Source organism: Prionailurus viverrinus, chromosome X, assembly GCF_022837055.1.
Source record: "Prionailurus viverrinus isolate Anna chromosome X, UM_Priviv_1.0, whole genome shotgun sequence".
NCBI lineage: Eukaryota > Metazoa > Chordata > Mammalia > Carnivora > Felidae > Prionailurus > Prionailurus viverrinus.
In genome coordinates, this window is record NC_062579.1 from 30,563,298 (window position 1) to 30,582,119 (window position 18,822).

Below are 18,822 nucleotides of genomic sequence, written 5' to 3' on the forward strand. Positions count from 1 at the left end.
TGAACAGGTAATTATCATGTTTTGTTCCAGCAAAATTGTTTCTGTGGATGGCATTAAGCATCTTGTTAAATGATGGTTTTCCATACAGAAGTGCTCTGAAACGTGCACAAAATTGCAACCTGTTATGACGAATACATGAGAAAAGGAACACGTGACCATAAAAAGTTATGGTTCACAGAGTATTCATCATTAACCTCAATAAGTATCCATGGGTCTAATTGTATATGGCATCCTGCCAAACTCAACAGTAGGAGAATCAGAGTAAGTAGTTGCTTTAAATGCTTACAGAAACAGTAAACCTCAACCAAAACCATGGCAGGGCATTTTTATAATGTATATATGCATCTTATGAGTTGTCCTTCGGCACAATTTTCCATCAAAACCTATTACCTTGGTATTTAAATTTTTTAAATTTTTTTTTATTTTTGAGAGAGAGACAGAGAGACAGAGAGAGAGACAGAGAGAGAGACAGAGAGAGACAGAGCATGAGCAGGGAAGGTGCAGAGAGCGGGGGGGAGCCACAGAATCTGAAGCAGATTCCAGGCTTTGAGCTGTCAGCACAGAGCTCGATGTGGGGCTCAAACTCACGGACCACAAGATCATGACCTGAGCTGAAGTCGGGCACTTAACTGACTGGGCCACCCAGGAGCCTCATGTTATCTTGGTATTTAGAACGAAAATGGGATGCAATTAAAACTGTCTATTATTGCCCCAGATTTGTGCCAGTCTCCTCATAGGAAAGTCCTTGAGGATCCTATCCCAAGCCTGAGTTGCAGAGATACAACAGTATTTCTGCTGATCTGAGGGAACAGAATAAAATTCATCACCCAACTTAAGCCATATTAATTGCTCATGTAATCTTTTTATTCAGTGTAAAACACTTATAGAAAAGTGCACAAATCATTATGCATATGTAGTCCGATGAATTCTTACAGTAAACACATCCTTGTAATTAATACCCAGATAGAGAAATAGGGCATTAATAGCACCCCGGAGACCTCCCTTGTATCTCCTTCCAGTTGCCATTCCCCCTACCCAAGGGTAACCATTATCCTGGCTTCTAACATCACAGATTAGCTTTGCCTGTTTTCGAACTTTATATAAATGGAATCATTCAGCATATGTTCTTTTGTGTGTGGTTTCTTTTGCTCAGCATTATGTTTGTGAGATGTACCAACGTCGCTGTGTGTAGTTGTAGATCATTTATTCCTCATCCACTCTTTTGTGTATGCCTGCCAGGCAAGCTGCACAATTCTCCTGTGTGCCTACTGATGATTATATTCTTTTATTGCAAATTAATTGAGCAGATAGACGGATACATTTATTAATCTTGGTAAGTGCAGTAGCCGATAGAAAAAAATGCACAGGGCATCCTAAGAGATGGTTCTTTTCATTATTTAACTTTGGTATCTCACTTTCAAGGTGACATAGAAGCTGGCACTTTCTAAGCTATTTCAAATGTATCATCTTTACAAAGGTGACAATATAAAAAATGTGATACTATTCTGCAGGTATGAAAGTAAAGCACAGAGAGGTTCACGACTGCCTTAGTTCTACCAGCAAGAACCCTCAGAGCCCTCATATTTCCAGTGCATGAATTCTAATTATACCCTTCTTCCAAAGCTTGCAGGGATCTGTGAGGAAAAGGGCAAAATCAGATGTAGTCTTATTTTCCCAGGAAGGTATTAAGATATTAACAGAAGAAACGCTTTGTCCAAAAATATCCAACTTGAGTGCAAGAACAAATGACAGATAAAAGCAGGCTTCTCTGGATGAAGGGTAAAGAGAAAGGAGGGCCCTGTCCCTCTACCCTCCTCTCCTCAGCAACGGCAGCTCCTGGAGGCTTCTCTGAACCTCTGGCCCCCTCCTGAAGCGCTTATCACCAGCCGGGTCCGATGAGCTGGCAAATGCTTGAGCTGTGCTCTTACACTGGGGTCTGAGGTTCCTTTGTGACCAGAGACCACACTTGCAGAGGAAATTCCTTCTCGGAAGCAACGTCGCTCCATCTCATCTCCTTTGAGAAGTGCTGAAGGCTCAGACTCCTATTCTTAATGTTTTCTATAATCCCTCTTCCTACCCCTACCTCATCAGTCCAGGCTTGATGTGAATCTTCTTTATAGCACAGAGACAGAGATGAAAAGGCAGTAACCCAATCCTGCATTGTTATAGCACAATGACTTCTAGTCACAGCATGACTTGGAGCAGACCTGCCAGGAGGTCTTAAACTTTGTCTGAAACCTCCCTCCATAGTCTCCAACCCTCAGCGACATTCATCTCTGTGCGAGGCACATAGTAGGTGCACAAAGAATACTTTCTTGATGAATGTGCAGTATTCACCTTTGCTTAGGTGACGTTTCCTATATAGAAACAGATTTAATACTCAAGAGTGATTAGTGATTATAATCATCACTCAATTCCATTAGCTCACTTCACACATAATAGAAAATTCCATTCTTTCTGTTAACAGCATTAGATGTTTGCAGTCAAGATCCCTCCTACATTCATTCAGTAAGTATTTGTTGAGCACTTACTATGTACCAGCATTTATTCTAGGTTCTTGAAAGTGATACACCAGTGAACAAAACAGAGGAAAATTCCTGCCTTCCTGGAGCTTATGTTCTAGTGGGGACACAGATAATAAACGATAGACATAATAAATAAGTGGGTGATACAATGTGTTGGACAGAAGGAGAACAATGTTCCTGGAACTGAGGGCAAAACATGTACTCCCTTATTTGGACTTGGCTTTTACTCTGAGTGAAATGAGGAATTTTTGCAGGGTTTTGAACAGAGGGACATGATCTAACTTGCATTTTAAAAGGCTCTCTCGGACTGCTCTATTGAAAACAACCTGCAGGGATTGGGGGTGGAGACAAGATAGAAGCAGTGGAATCCACCAGTAGGTAGCTATAATACATGGAGGCTAGGGCCAGAGTGGCAGCAGTGGAAGGGGTAAGAGGGACAGATTCTGGATGTATTTTGAAGGGACAGCCAATAAGATTTCTGATGTATCAGGTAAGAGACAGACACTAAGGATGACTTCGAGGTTTCTGCCTGAGCAACTGTGAGCAGGATGGACTAGGTGGAGCAGGAGAGAGGGGGACATTGAGAGTTCAGTTCTGGCAGCATTGAGTTTGAGATGTCTATTGGACACGTGAACAAAGACGATGAAAAGGCAGTTGGCTATTAGTTTGGGGTATGGGAGTGAGATTTGCCCTAGAGATATTTGCGAGGCATCAGCATATAGGTGGTATTTAAGGCCAGGAGACTGGATATGATTATAGAGGGAATGAGTATAGATTGAGAGAAGAGGACCAAGGACTGGCCCTGGAGCACATCAACGTTAAGAAGTCCAGGAAAAGAGAAGGAACCGTCAACGGAGATTGAGAACGAGCAAGAAGGTGTGGTGTCCCGGACAGTGTTTGAAGACAGTTTATCAAGCAGAAGGTGGTGAACAACTTTGTTTCTGCTAATTCAAGAACAATGAGGACTGAAATAGCCACCAGATGTATCATTGGTAACCTTGGTGAGAGGAGTTTTGGTGCAGTGTTGGGAGGGAGGGGAGCCAAAGCTTTACGGGGATAGGTTGGAGGGAAATGAGAAAAGAGAACTGAAGAGACAAAGACAAAACAAAGTTTTGCTGCAAAGGGAGCAAACAGTTAAAGGGATACTTAGCAGGGAGAAATAGGGATGAGAAAATTTGCCTTCATCGAATGCGTGAAAAATGAGAATAGAAATGAGAATAGCATATTCGTGATGAAGGTAGTGTAAGGGAGAAAGGGAAGAATTACTACAGCAATGTTCCTGAGTACACAAGGGGGTGTGGCTTCTAGTATGCGGGGCATGACAAGTTCATCTATGCTTAAGAGGAAGGGAAGTAGAATATATGGGTACAGATGCTGGCAGGTAGGGAGGCGGGGTGGTGGAATCTAGAAGTTCTCTGATTGCTACATTTTCCAGTGAGGTATGAGGCAAGGTGTTCAGTTGACTGCTGGCTCTGCTTTCAAAATATATCAAGAATCCAATCACTTTGCCATCATTTCAGCAGTTACCATCCTGGTCCAAGCTATCAATTCTCACCCAGGTTTTTGCAGACAGGTCTAGTGACAGGTCTCCCTGCTTCCACCCTTGCCCCACGACAGATGTTATATTAACACCTAAGTCCATCGTGTGACTCCTCTGCTCTAATCCTCCCGTGGCTTTCTATCTTACTCAGACAAGTCAAAGTTGTTTCTTCCCCTCTACCTTCCTTCTGCAATCTCAACTCGTACTGCTCTCCTCCTTACACTGTACCTTCCATACCAACCTTCTTGTTGTCCCTTGAACCCGGCAGTCGTGACCCTTCCTGAGGACCTCAGGACATGCTCTTTCCACTGTTTGGTGTGTTTCAGTGTGGCTTCCTTGATCATACGAAAATTACAACTCATTCCTTATATTCCCTATCTCCCTTCACTGTTCTATTTTTCTTATGGCACTTCTCAACATCTAACATAACAACATACTTCATTTATTCATTCAGTTTATTTTTTATTATTTTTTTATTTTTTTATTGTTTTTTTGAATATATGAAATTTATTGTCAAATTGGTTTCCATACAACACCCAGTGCTCACTTTATTTTTTAAACGTTGATTTATTTATTTTGAAAGAGAGAGAGGGAGAAAGAAAGAGCATGGGTGCGTGATTGGGGGAGGGGCACAGAGAGAGGGAGAGAGAATCCCAAGCAGGCTCTGTGCTGATGTGGGGCTTGACCCCATGAACCATGAGATCATGACGTGAGCCAAAATCAAGAGTCAGGCACTTAACCGACTGAGCCACCCAGGCGCCTCCTCGTTCAATTTATTACTTATCTCTCTCCCCATTGGAATGTAAGTTCACTCTAAGCAGGCACTTGTACCCTGTTGTTTATAATGCTTTTCCCGGTACCTAGAATAGCACCAGGCACATTTTGTAGAATGAATGCATAAATTTCAGAACTATGCTGTGATGCCAAGGCCTAGTGCAGTCACTCCACAGAGACAAAATGTGCCCTCCACAAAAATTTGATTTGATTATTGACAGTGAGGATGCCACACAAGCACCAAGAGGGTATGAAAAGGTTTATTACTCACATAATGTGGCTTCTTGGGTAGAGCAGGACTGACTCCCATGCTGGTCTCAAAGTGGCATCAGAGTATGGAAAAATGATACCGTCCTGGGCTTTGCGGTTAGGAGGTGGGGCTGGGGTGAAGATTCCCATGCACTGGCCAGGTTTTGTTTAGTTTGAGCCTCCCGCTAGTGCCAAAGCAAGGAGTGTCTGTACATTCTTACCAGCTTGCCTAGGTATAGGGCAGAAGGAGAAGAGAGAGTGATGGTTGGCTTGAAAGTTGGTAGCAGTTAAACATCATAAATTCAGTCAGACTCTTTATTACAGGACCCATACCAAGTAGGATTGTTAGCGTGTTTCACGTTCTCTGATTCTACCTGGGATGTAGCACATCACATCTGCAAGGGATCTTAAGGGCTCTAGGCAAATTGCCTCATTTTCCAGATGAAGAAGACGGAGTCCAGTTCCACTATGTTGTCTTGTCTTTGCAAATTCCTTTGTAAGTTAGCTCAAGGGCTGGCTCCCCTATGGCAAGCCCTAGGGCTATACATAGGCTCTTAAAAACAATCTTGAACAAGTTTTTAAACTCTTGACTCTCAGAACCCTTGCCTATGAAGTTCTTATAATAATATCTACTGTGCTCTTATTAGAGTAAAGTTTTCAATGGAAGAATGTTTATAAAGTGCTAGGACATGGTAGTGCTCTGGGAATAGTCATCGCCAGAGTCAGAACATAGTACCCTCTAGCTAAAATCCTAGTCTGGGCATATTTAAGTGAACACTCTTAACTAGCATAAAATAGGTAGAATAGAATTATTTCATTCCATTTCAGAAGCAACTACTTACTTTATTTTCAATTTTTAAAAAAAAAAATTTAATGTTTATTTATTTTTGAGAGAGAGAGAGAGGAGCGAGAGGCAGAAAGAGAGGGAGACACAGAATCCAAAGCAGGCTCCAGGCTCCCAGCTATGAGCACAGAGCCTGACGAGGGGCTCGAACTCACAGACCGTGACATCATGACCTGAGCCGAAGTCAGATGCCTAACCGACTGAGCCACCCAGGCACCCCTCAACTTTTATAAACCTACTAACTCTATCAAAGTTTAAAACATTCCTCTTACCCTAGAAAGTTCACCAGTGCTTCCTAGACAATCACCTTCTCCAGAAGCAACTACTCTTTTAATTTCTGCCACTCTATGGCAATTTTGCCTATTCTGTGTCTTCATATAAATGGAATTATACATTATCTACTCTTCCGTATCTAGCTTCTTTCACCTAGCATAATTGTCGTGAGGTTCATCCATGTTGTATTCAGAGTTCATTCCTTCTTATTCCTGAGTAGTTTTCCATTGTAATCCATGATATCCCACACTACATTTTATTTTTCCATTTTCTGGGATGGACATCATTATACATTTTAAAGAATCAAAACCAGGCATAGCCTCCAGAAGGGAACAATGCCCCATTATTGAAAGGTTCTGAACAACAGGGTAGATAAATGGGCCCCCATCTGAAGGAGAGTTGAGTGTCTTTACAGAAAATTTTATCTACCTCTCGCAGTCACTCATTTTGCTTTGCCTGGGAATTTCCTAGTAGAGACATTAGAGAGCTTTAAAATTTTTGACTTTTCAATTGAGATGGTGCCAATTATAATTTTGTTTTCTTTTTTTTTGAAAAAATTTTTTAACGTTTATTTATTATTGAGAGACAGAGAGACACAGAGCATGAGCAGGGGAAGGGCAGAGAGAGAGGGAGGCCCAGAATCCGAAGCAGACTCCAGGCTCTGAGCTGTCAGCACAGAGCCCGACGCGGGGCTTGAACTCACAAACTACGAGATCGTGACCTGAGCCAAAGTCGGCCGTGTAACCAACCTGAGCTACCCAGACACCCCAATGTTGTTTTCTACTTTAGTTCTCTTTTTCAAAATGCTTTCCCCCCTTTTTTCTTTTATTGTAGGCTTTGCACTTCTGGGAGGACACCCTTGTTTTCTTACCACGCAAGATATTCATTTGGGTGTGAATGAAAGTCTCACGGACACAGCTCGGTTTGTAAATCTTCTTCCCTTCAAAGCTTATTTCAGAATTGATAAATTTCAAAAAGGAAATATGCTTCTCTTTAAATAAGGTTTTTCTCCCTCAGCATCCTTTGTACTGTTCTCTGTTTTCCTCCTCTCTTTACCTGATGCTCCGAATACCTCTCTCCTCATCCTCTGGTCAGTTTCTATGGGTTAAGATAATTTTTTTTCCTTAGCAGTTTGAAAGGGTTTCTGATTATAAAAATTTCAAACTTAGGGAAACTTGGAAAACATCAAGTGTGACTCATATTTTACAGCTGAAGAAACAGATGTCCAAGGAAACTGACATGTTCAGTGACTCACTAACTAGTTAGCATCAGAGCAGGTAATAATATTAACAGCTAACATTTACTGAGCATTTATTATGTGCTAGGCATTGTTTTAACTTATTTAATCCTATAACAAACCAAATAGATTGGCATAAAGAGGTGCAACAATTAGGAACGTACTAGCTACTATGACACAAAAATTTTATAATGTCAATGGCTAAAGTAGTGTGGATGTTAGCCATTAGTAAGTAACTTAGTAAGAGGGAAATATTCATTATTTATGTGGCTTTTCAGGGACTCCAAATGAGAATGGCTCTACCATTTTCAACGTGTGGTGTCCAAGGTCATCCTGGGTGTCTACATCTGGCCAGGAGCTAGGGGAAGAGAGTATAGGGATGGGATACTTGCTTCAAACTCACCTTAGCAGGGAAGTGACACAATCACTTGCACACACATTCTATTGTCAAGCACTAGTAGCTCACCCCTATCTAGATAGAAGTAGAGGTAGGAAAAGTCTCTTAACCATTATATTATAAAGACTGAAATATAGACCCCCCCCTCCCCCAGACTCCCCATGAAATGCTGTCACCATTAGAGCATGTTTGAATGAGAACTACAGAGCAAATGTCTTTGTTTAAATATTTCACGCTTGATATCAAAGACTAATGACTTTTTCCCGAAAATGATATGCCATAAAGTGTCCTTGCAACACTACTTTTTATGGAAGCTACCCTCGTATGTACTGAAGAATCTACCTCCTCTGAATTGCTAGATTTGAAATAACTCATCTTTAGACCTTTTAGTGATATTATATCAGATAGGACCATGTTAGTATTGAGAAGCATTTGTGTTCATCTTCCGGATGCATGGAACAAAAAGAATAAATAAACCTAAACGAGTTTTTCTTCCAAATATGCTGCCGCTGACTGGGGTTACATTTGCCTAATACTTCTGCTTCCACAAAAGTGACCTATACTTCATTCCTAAGCAAATATTACAAGCTGGTTAAGGGATGAAGCCAGGGGCACATCCAGGGGAGAAGTCTCAGTGGGGATCTTCCATATAGAACCAAGCGAATGATGGTAAGTCATGTGTGAAGTAGTGGTTGCAAAAAGGATAAACTTGGAGGAACGGCTGAACATCCAATAAAGGGTTAAGGGGTGCAGACTGACAGCCAGAAAAAGTTCAGGACCCGGAAATCAGTGGAGTGGGCAGGAGCCCAAAAGCAAGAGACAAATAACCAAGCGTGGGTTGAAAGCTGAGAATGAGTATAAACATGTTCTTTGCTGTGTTTGCTCTCCACACAACAATTCCCATGCAAGTCCTTAGAGGAGCTCTACACAGGTCCCAAGAACAACGATCTGCTCACAAGTTCCAACGTAATTGGGACCTTTTAGTCTTTGTAATTAGTTCCATTGCTACGTGGATATACGGATACATAAAAGTGGATCCATAGAATTCATTCTGATCATTCCTTCTTACCCAAAAGACTCTGAATAAAAATAATAGCTCCTCCCTAAAGGGTGGCCCTCTTGTACATTATCTCTAAATCTTTGTAAAAGCCTTACACATTAAGTATTATTGGCCCAATTTTATAGATGACAAAACCATGACTTAGAGAAGTAATGGAGTTTAGCAGTGAGGTCAGCATTTAAATCACGTTTTTTTTTTTTGTTTTTTTTTTAAAGGCCATGCTATTTTGGCTACCCCTACTGCCTCTCATATATAATCCAGGAGAGAGACGGTGAAATACATTATGGAAAGCATTGACTTATGTGTGTTGAGGTCCCCAACACCACCCCCCTGTTTGATGATTCACCGGGAGGATTCACGGGCTCAGCATATAGTCATACTCACAGCTGTGACTTATTACAGTGAAAGTATACCAAACACAATCAACAAACTGAAAAGGCACATGTAGAGAAGTCTAAGGGAAACCAGATGCAAGATTCCAAGAGTCCTTTTCATGGAATCACTCAAGGCCCGTTTAATTTCCTTAGTAACAAGTTGTGACAACAGGTGTGAAATGCTCCCAGCCAGGGAAGCTCCTTAGAGACTCAGTACCCGGGATTTTTACTGGAGGCTGGTCACACAGCATCCTCCATTTGACATGTACCCAAATCCAGACACTAAGAAGGAGAGCAGGCATTCACTTTAAACCATATTGTTTGTAAAAACAAAAACAAAAACATTCTAGGCACAGTGGGCCACTCTTATCAGTCCTGGAAACCCTCCCCAAATTGAAATTCCCGGATGCCATCCAAGGGCCAACCTTCCATGCAGGCCTTTAAAAGGCTAGCAGTCAGGCATGGCTTGGAAATCACAAGGCTCGAGACCTAGTCCAAGCTTTGCCACTTACCTACTGTGAGTCATAGGTGAAAACTTCCCCAGATCGTAGTTTCCTTTTCTATAAAGTGAGGGAATTCTGATCCTTAAGGCCCAATTTATATTCTCAAGTGCATGCAAATATACTAGATTATGAAGTGGTAGGCCTTCAACAGAGGGGTGTCCCAATGCAGACAAATGCAGAATTCTGGGCCCAGACTCAGAAATTCTAACTCTGCGGGTGAGAGCTCAGATAGTTTTGAGGAATTTATACTTCAACAAGCCCCTCAAATGATTCTGTTGCCTGGGTGGCTGGACCACACTTTGCAAAACCCCGAATTACAAGGTTGTGTAGTAATCCGGGGCTGTTGTGCTGTTAATCTACTGTGCTAGTGTGTGAGTTAAAGGAATGGTAAGGAAGGGACAGTTAATAAGATATTTATATGGTTTCATGATAACCGATTGTGAAGGGTACGTTGATAGTGGAGGCAAAATGATTTCACATTGGTTATTCTTAAAATATCTGTGGATACATTAGCAGAAGCAGAAAAATGAAAGGAGTGTCTGCTTTGGAGAGAGGGTGCTAGATTAGGTATGAGACATATTGCATTAAAGGTTGAACTTCCAATATGAATGTCCACAGGCCACTGGAGATAGACCTTGGGGGAAGTTGAATGCTGGATAAATAGAACTATAAGCTCAGTGGTAGAACTGACTGTGGGAGAACTGCATTGTGGGAGAACTGCAGAAGGCTGAACCTTGTGGACAGGCACAGTTAGGGAAGGGCAGGAGGAAATACTTAGGTACAAGGAGACTAAGGATAGCGCAATAAACAGAAGAGGCTGAAATGCAAGGTGGGGATGTCAGCAAGGGGGGCAGGGTAGCTACCGTGGCATCTGACTTTCTTCTGTATACCCCATTCCTGCTTCCTCTGCCAAAATATCTGACAAGATATGGCTGAGATTCCGAAATTCAATGAATCTAAACTGAAGAAGACAGGAGAAGTCCACTGCCTTTCACAGAAGCAATTGAACAGGAGAAGCAAGGAAGTGAATCTTAATGACATCTACCCTGCCAATATGCACCGTAAAATCCATAGCAATTGCCTCTCCTTGCTTTTTGTCAAAGTTAAACTTTGTAAGATGTGAAGAGATGGGATGATGTTTAAATGACAGTGCTGGCCTTTTCAAATCAAGAGAACAGTGCACACCTGACACTGATTGATGGCCTTGCCTCTCCATCCGCCTGTCTGGCTACTTTGGGGGCCCGGTGGAATAAAACAAAAAAAGTGACTGCCCGTTGGTGAGAGAAGACCCAAAGGGGGAATACAGTGAATGTGGCAACAGAAAAGAAAAAGGCAAAACTGGGCTAGCCTCCCGAAGGCTGTTAAGTGCAATTTCCAAAGTGTCAATTATTTAGTCAAATGATTTAATTATTTGTTTATTCAAAAATATTTATTGAATGCCTAGGTTTTCTTCCAGGAATTGTTTTAGCACTGAGAATGAAATGCTGGTCGAATCAAACAGAATCCTTGTTTGCATGGAAATTATACTCTAGAGGGAGGGGGCTTTCACTAAACAAAGAAAGCGTGACGAGACCAGCAGGTTGGGATGAGTGTTAGGACGAAGCAAAAGCAGGGTGATCTGTGGGGGTTACTTTAGATTGTGTGGCACCCTCAGCCTAGCATAAACCCAAGTTCTGGACTCCCAGGAGGAAGGGAAGTGTTCAACATCATCCATAGTGTTTATACAATTTAGGCAGTGAACCATCCTTACTATTTCTAGGACTGGTGGAAACCCTCCCGAAGTCTAAGTTCCCAGACGCCAGCTGAGGGCCAGCCCTGTCAGTAGGCCTTTCGAAGACAGCCATGTCAGAACTGCTGTGTTAACTCATTTTTGCACAACTGAGCTCTCATCTCTTCTGGATTTTGCTAAATATCCTTTACCTAGATGCACCCTAACTGGTAAGGGAGCACATATTGCACCCATAGGAGGGCAGCCTCAAGATCTGAACTGTTTCCGCAGTTCAGTGTGGATCCCTGTAGGGCCAAGCACCCATCAGAGAGAATCAAGCATTGCTCAATTCCCTCTTTTGAAAAGTCTCTCTCAGCAATTCTTTCCCACCCCGTAACATACCAGAAGACACAACAGATACGTATTTTTTCAGGTAAATTTACTTCAGCTGTGAGGGTGTTTTCAGATTTTTGCCAATTCTCTGGTGCTCTCCTGGGGTTAAGCGTTGGATAGTCTATTTTTCCCTTCACTGTGGGCTTGTCCTTTTACATGTGACACCAGAAGTGACACCTTAGCATGACTGAGATGATGCATCCTTCAGAAGTTTGAAATCGGATGGAACTTAGCAACAGCAGTGGGGCATTATCACTCCAGTTTCAGGGCTTTCTCGTTCTTCCATAATCAGAGCTGTTTATGCCTAATGTTCTGAGTCCATCAGTGAAAGGGGCATAATAGCTCCACAGTCATCTCACTGTAATACGGCACTTAGTCATACAGCTGCAGGAACCATGAGTACGAAAGGCTTCCTGTAGAACCCAACAACGTGATGCTGGTTCCACTCTACTCACTTTCCCTATAGCTGTAATTTACTTATGGTAGCAATCGCTAGAATGTGTTCTACCAATGGAAAAGTAGTAGAAAGGAAAAGCAGCATAAACCACTGTATTAGTCTCTTAGGGCTGCCATACAAACGAGCACAAACTTAGTGGCTTAAAACAACAGAGATTATTTACTCTCTCACAGCTCTGGAGGCGAGAAGTCCAAAACCAATGTGTCAGCAAAGCCATGCTCTCTCTGAAGGCTCTGGGTAGAATCCCTCCTTGGTGTTCCTTGGCTTGTAGCTGCGTCACTCCAAACTCTGCCTCCACGGTCAGGTGGGCTGCTTCTCTGTATGTCTTTGTGTATCCCCTCCTCTTTTTATGAGGACATCCATTACCGGATGTAGGGCCCACCCTACCTCAGTATTACTTCATCTTAACCAATTACATCTGCAAAGACCCTACTTCCAAACAAGGTCACGTTCTGAGTTTCCAGGTGAACTTCACATGAATTTAGGGGACACCATTCAACCCACTACATAATCACATATCTGCATGCCCCTGTAACAACACGGAAAGCTTTCAAATCATTGTCATTCTGACAGTTCAAATATTGGAAGTTATAGAGGGATTTGTGGATGAGACACAGTCCTCAAGTGGAGTGAACCACTGTCATATTGAAAGGAATGTTTTTAAAAAGCTGGAATACTACTATTAAAGGTATTTATACCAGTGATATCAAGCCTGAAAAAGGCAATCTTTCTTAGGTTTCTTACTAAAACGTTTTAGGGGCACCTGAGTAGCTCAGTCAGTTAAGCATCCAACTCTTGATTTCAGCTCAGGTCATGATCTCATGGTCGTGAGATTGAGCCCTATGCCAGGCTGTGTGCTGAGCATGGAGCCTGCTTAAGATTCTTGCTCTCCCTCTCCCCCTGCCCCTCCCCTTCCCCCTTCCCCCTCCCCGCTCTAAAAAATGTTTTAAAATATTGGTACCTAATTAGGAACTAAGAAATTGGTATGTGTGTGTGTGTGTGTGTGTGTATGTGTGTATATATATATATATATATATATATATATATAGTGGAAATATGATATCTCCATGAATCTTTACAGAGGTCACCAAAAAACTAGCAGGCATGACATTTGTATATCCTTGGGTGAATGGTAACAAAAGCCAGTCCTTCCCAACATGAACTATGACCATTCATAGTCTAGAGGCAATTTGCCATAGTGTAAACTGCAGAGGCTTTGAAGCAGGGCTGGGCTTCAGTTTATGTCACAGCTCGTACCACATTGGTCTTGTGGTTTAGAGCAGTTGCCTCTGACTCTTAGGTTTCTCAGCTAGCAAATGGAGATACAAATACTGATCTTAATGAGTTACATGATGATACATGAGATAATGTTTATGAAGGACAGGCACACAGAATAAATTCAAGTAATACTGATTGAACCAAATTATGGCCTAATTCAATCCCAGGACAAGCTCTGATTTAATGTGAGACATCACTCGCTGTGGTCCCCTAGTCAGCGTACGGTGACCCAACACTGAAATTCCTATAGCACATTTTGAGGAGGTCATTCTCAATGCCATGATGCCCTACCCATTTATCCCCGAGGTCCTCAACGCAAGGCATAATATCCAAGTCAAAATAATCTGGCCATTATAGAAGCTTTCATGAATAAATTGCATGTGGCAATTATTAAACATCCCTGGGTTTCTTCCAACACCAGACCATTTGAGAGGAGCCCATCTAGGTTTGCTAAAGGTATTATTTTGTTTCCTCATTATTCTTATATTGATACAACTAAAATTATAACCTGGGTAGAGATATCAGAGTACATGGAATGTTCTCTCTCCTGGAGGGAGACTCTGTTAACAAGTTTATTCCTTGACCAATTTACATTGGGGATAAAGTCTATGTCTCCTCTAAGGCCTTGGCCTGCTTCACTAAAAAATAAAAACAGGAAATAATCCATTTTGTAATAATTACAGAGTTCTCAGTGGTGTCATGCACAGCCAAAAATTCCTCCCACTGTTTGCCAGTCAGCTATTCAACTGATTGGAGGTGTCACTGGTAACAAACTGGAATTCAGGGGGCACACTGTCCGATTTAAGGCAAGATAAGGACAAAAGGAAGAATGCATGGCAGGGCCCTATGAGAACACAAGTTATGTTTGTCTCTGGCTTGTGCAATGCGTTCATCACATTCCAATGAGTTTAGGAACAACTCGATTTCTGACAGCATCAGGATTGTTATGTGATTGTCCACCTCATCAATATCCACATTTGCTCTTAAGATCTGGCCCAGAACACTATATATTGGTGGCTTTTTTTCCTGTTTTGTTGTTGTTGTTTGTTATGTTTGTTTGTTTGCTTTTTCGTATCTGTTCACCCGACCATACAGAGTCCGCATCAGGCCTTCCTGGGGCCATGGGGGACTTTGCTTATAGTATTTTTTGCTTTGTTTTGTTTTGGCCTTCTGGGCATTTCAGTTAATTCATTAAAAAGTTTTGATCTTATACCAAAGGAAAAAATGTCAAAGAATAATAGAAATCCAAAGTCAGAAAGGTCTTTATGGGTTATTTAGATTAGCCATCCTTTTCATGCCGCCTCTACGCCATTTCCTCAAAATTGTCCTTGAGCTTGCATGGAAGCATCTGCTCTCAGGGCACTCTATACCCTGGGCTATCTAGTTTCATACTGATGCAGTCTGACTGTTCTGATGAGAGTTTATACAAACCACCTGAGAGTTCTCTTCTACATTGAGTTGAAATTGGTCTTGTTATGACTTGTCCATGTTCTTCTGTTTTTTAGTATCTTTATAAAGTCATGTATTTTAATATATTTGAAGGTTTCAATTCACTGCCGTCATTGTTCTTATCGGTGCTCAAATTATCCCCCATTTGGCCAATGTGATCTGTCCTCAAATTGGCTACTGGGTCATTTTGACATAACTCTATTAGCCTTTGATAACTCCCTTGCTTTTTGATATGGCACGATGTTCCAGGCTCATCTTGCTCATTTCTTTACCAAGGCCAAGAATTAGCCATTGCTCTAAGAAGCTCTAGTTCATTTTCAATTACTTGCAAAATCATGTTTGGAGGGAATTTTCTTTTTTGAAAGATAGGAGGTTTTTTGTGGTTATTACCGTAATACTCTTTTTGGTAGGAAATACTAAAAGAGATTTAAAAATATAGATAGAACCATCAATACTGCCATCAGTCTGAAGTAATCAATGTTAACATTTTATCTCCTGAATCGTCTTTTCATTTACAGTCCTATGCCATGTTTCTCCTTGTTCTACACAGTAAGGAAAGAGATGATGAAGGTGGGGAGGTGGGGTGGGGGTGTGGTGTAGACCACATTTTAAACATTTAGGTAAAATCAAGTTGAATACATATTTTAACTTGTGGATTATTTTTAAACCCTAATATTGGCTATCAAACCTCCAGAGGAAAATGATATGTATGAGAAAGTTTAACATTGGATAATCTGGATTTTGCAAAGGCTGTTTTGCTACCGTTGTTGACAGATGCCCAAGATTGTCTACAAAACTGCAGGAATGCAACAGAAGGCAGACAGAACTCTGTATAGGCAATGGAAATGAAAACAGACAAAAATCAAGTCATTATAGAGCCAGAGAGTATTTTAACTTGTCAGCCTTTCATGTGTAGCACATACAACACAGGTCTTACAATGTTTAAAACTGGGGTTTTCAACTGATGGAGAGCTACCAAAATCCCAGATTACTATTAATGGGCCCGTAAATCCAGCTCTAGGTATGGGTTTGTCATTGTTTCCAATGAAAAGTTTTTTGTTTTTTAAAGATCTTTAGTAGCTTGGAAGAAGAAAACTAAGAATGGTGATTTCTTTATGATTTATCGTAACTTTAAACATAAAGTAGAAAGCAGCATCATTTGCAAAATAAATACGAATTGTCTACTTAAAGGTCTTTAACATCTTTATTCCCACAACTGATTCCAATGTGGAAACAATCTGGGAGTGGCTCCTCTTCCCCTGTGTCATTAATTCCACTTCACCATCAGCTTCTGTGGTGGAAGGATTGAAGTGGAATTTTCTTTACTTTTTTTTTAATGTTTTATTTATTTTTGAGAGAGACAGAGCACAAGTGGGGGAGGGACAGAGAGAGAGGGGGACAGAAGGTCTGAAGCAGGCTATGCATTGAGAGCAGCAAGCCCGAAGTGGGGCTTGAACATATAGACTGCAAGATCATGACCTGAGCTGAAGTTGGACGCTCAAAGACTGAGTCACACAGGCACCCCTTTTAGTTTTTTTGAGACAGAGCAGAAGCTGGGGAGGAGCAAGGGGACACAGAGAGAGAGAGAGAACTTCAAGCATAGTCAGCATGGAGCTTGATGTGGAACTCAATCTCAAGACCCTGATAATCATGACCTGAGCTGAGATCAAGGGTTGGATGCTTAACCGACTGAGCCCCCCAGGTGCCCTTGAAGTGACATTTTCTATCAAGCTTTTTTGCACTCCCTTTTGCCCATAGATGCTTTAATGTCCAGGGGCTTTTTGTGCCTAAAGGAATGGACCTACTTTTTGTACCTTGTTTACTGTCCAACATATTAGTCTCGTGAATTTATCAAGCATTTAGCATTCCTTGAAACATAAAATAGCTAACATTCCTTTGTGGTTCTTGAAATGTGGTCCCCAAACTAGCAGCATAAGCAGTACCTGGGGGTTTGTTAGAAATGCAAATTCTGGGGCACCTGGATGGCTCAGTTGGTTAGCGTTGGACTTCAGGTCATGATCTCCTGGTTCAGGAGTTTGAGCCTTGCATCATGCTCTCTGCTGTCAGTGCAGAGCCCGCCTCGGATCCTCTGTGCCACTCTCTCTGTGCCCCCCTAACTCTGCTCTCTCTCCCTCTCCAAAATAAATAAGCATTAAAAAAAAATTCAAATTCTTTGGGGCCCCAACCCACACCTACTGAGAGACACAACTGGCTGTTTTCCAACTAGCCCTCATGGTGATTCTGATGCGTGTTCAAGTTTCAGAACAACTTCTTTAAACATTCACATACTACTTAACCAATAAATGAAATACATGTCAAATGAACAAAACAAGTCTCCTCAACCATTTAAACACTAATTGCAAAAATAATCAAATGCTTTTAAACATTTAACGTAATCATAAGCCTAGCATTTCAGATTTCCTTGAATGCTCTAAACATTTTTAAAAGGAAAAGATATAAATAAAATGGCATACTGATTACAGAGCTGATTAATATTCTAACAACAAAACTGGGCACACCGCTATTGACATCACAGGTGTTGTTTTACATTCTTATCCCTACTTTTATTCTTTAAAAATTTTTTAATGTTTATTTATTTTTGAGACAGGGAGAGACAGCATGAACGGGGGAGGGTCAGAGAGAGAGGGAGACAGAGAATCTGAAACAGGCTCCATGCTCTGAGCTGTCAGCACAGAGCCCGACGTGGGGCTCGAACTCACGGACCGCGAGATCATGACCCGAGCCGAAGTCGGATGCTTAACCGACTGAGCCACCCAGGTGCCCCATTCCTACTTTTATTCTTATCCTTATATGGTCCTGGAATTTAAACTTCTATCAATTGCTGATTTGTCAGAAATTCTACAAAAGACTACTTTGATACCTTTTCAGAACTTATGTATGTAATTTTACCAGGCTCATCTGGTAAAAAAAAAAAAAAAAAAAAAAAAAAGTCATCTCAGGAGGCTAGGAAAGCAGGTTGAATGGGTTGCTAAATACTCAATTTTGGTAGGTTCAAGATGAAATAAACTCAAGCTGCTAACCACTAGGCTGAATATATTTTTTATGACATAGTTTTCACTTTTTATCATGGATCTATATGGGTTTCCTGTCGGTGCCTTAACATATTTAGTGACTTAAAACAACACAGATTTATTATCTTACACCTCTGGAGGTCAGATGTCTAAAGGTTCCATGGGGTTATGCTCCTTCTGGAGGCTCCAGGGGAGAATCCAAGTCCTTGCCCTTTCCAGCTTCCTCTACCTTCAAAGCCAGCAGCCTGGCTAGCATCTTCTCTCTTTTCCGACATCTTGCCTCTCTCTTATGAGGACCACTGCAATTCTATTGGGCCCACCCCAGGATAATCTGTCTCAAGATCCTTAATTTAATCATATCTACAAAACTCCTTTTGCCATCTAAGCTAACACAATCACAAGTTCTGGGTATTAGGGCATGGGCATCTTCGGGGGGGGGGGCATTATTCTGTCTATCATAGGATCTCGATTTTCATTTTTCATATAAATTCTGACTTTTTACAAAAACCAAAAATAAAGTATCCTTTAAATTTGATTTTCTTTGTTTTTAATCTCTGGCAGACCCACTGTAATGTTTTTATGACATATTAACCTAGCCTGGTTGCGATATTTTAAAGTATATGCCTTTCTTAATGACACTGTTTTAGAATTAGTTGGGTCATCAAGAAATTTTATTCCCAGAGAGACAGGAGGTGTCTGAAAATTTAGATTCTTCTTTAGGACAGTTAA

At 41.4% G+C, this 18,822-nt stretch overlaps 1 protein-coding gene across 2 annotated transcripts in view; it reads left to right on the top strand.

The window, feature by feature from the left end:
• OTC (ornithine transcarbamylase) overlaps nt 1-18,822 on the top strand; it is an 80,722-nt gene that overhangs the window by 36,675 nt on the left and 25,225 nt on the right. For both annotated transcript variants that reach the window (XM_047843438.1, XM_047843437.1), the window contains exon 4: nt 7,040-7,127. In XM_047843438.1, coding sequence (XP_047699394.1) covers nt 7,040-7,127 — 88 coding nt within the window. The remainder of the gene's footprint in view (nt 1-7,039; nt 7,128-18,822) is intronic.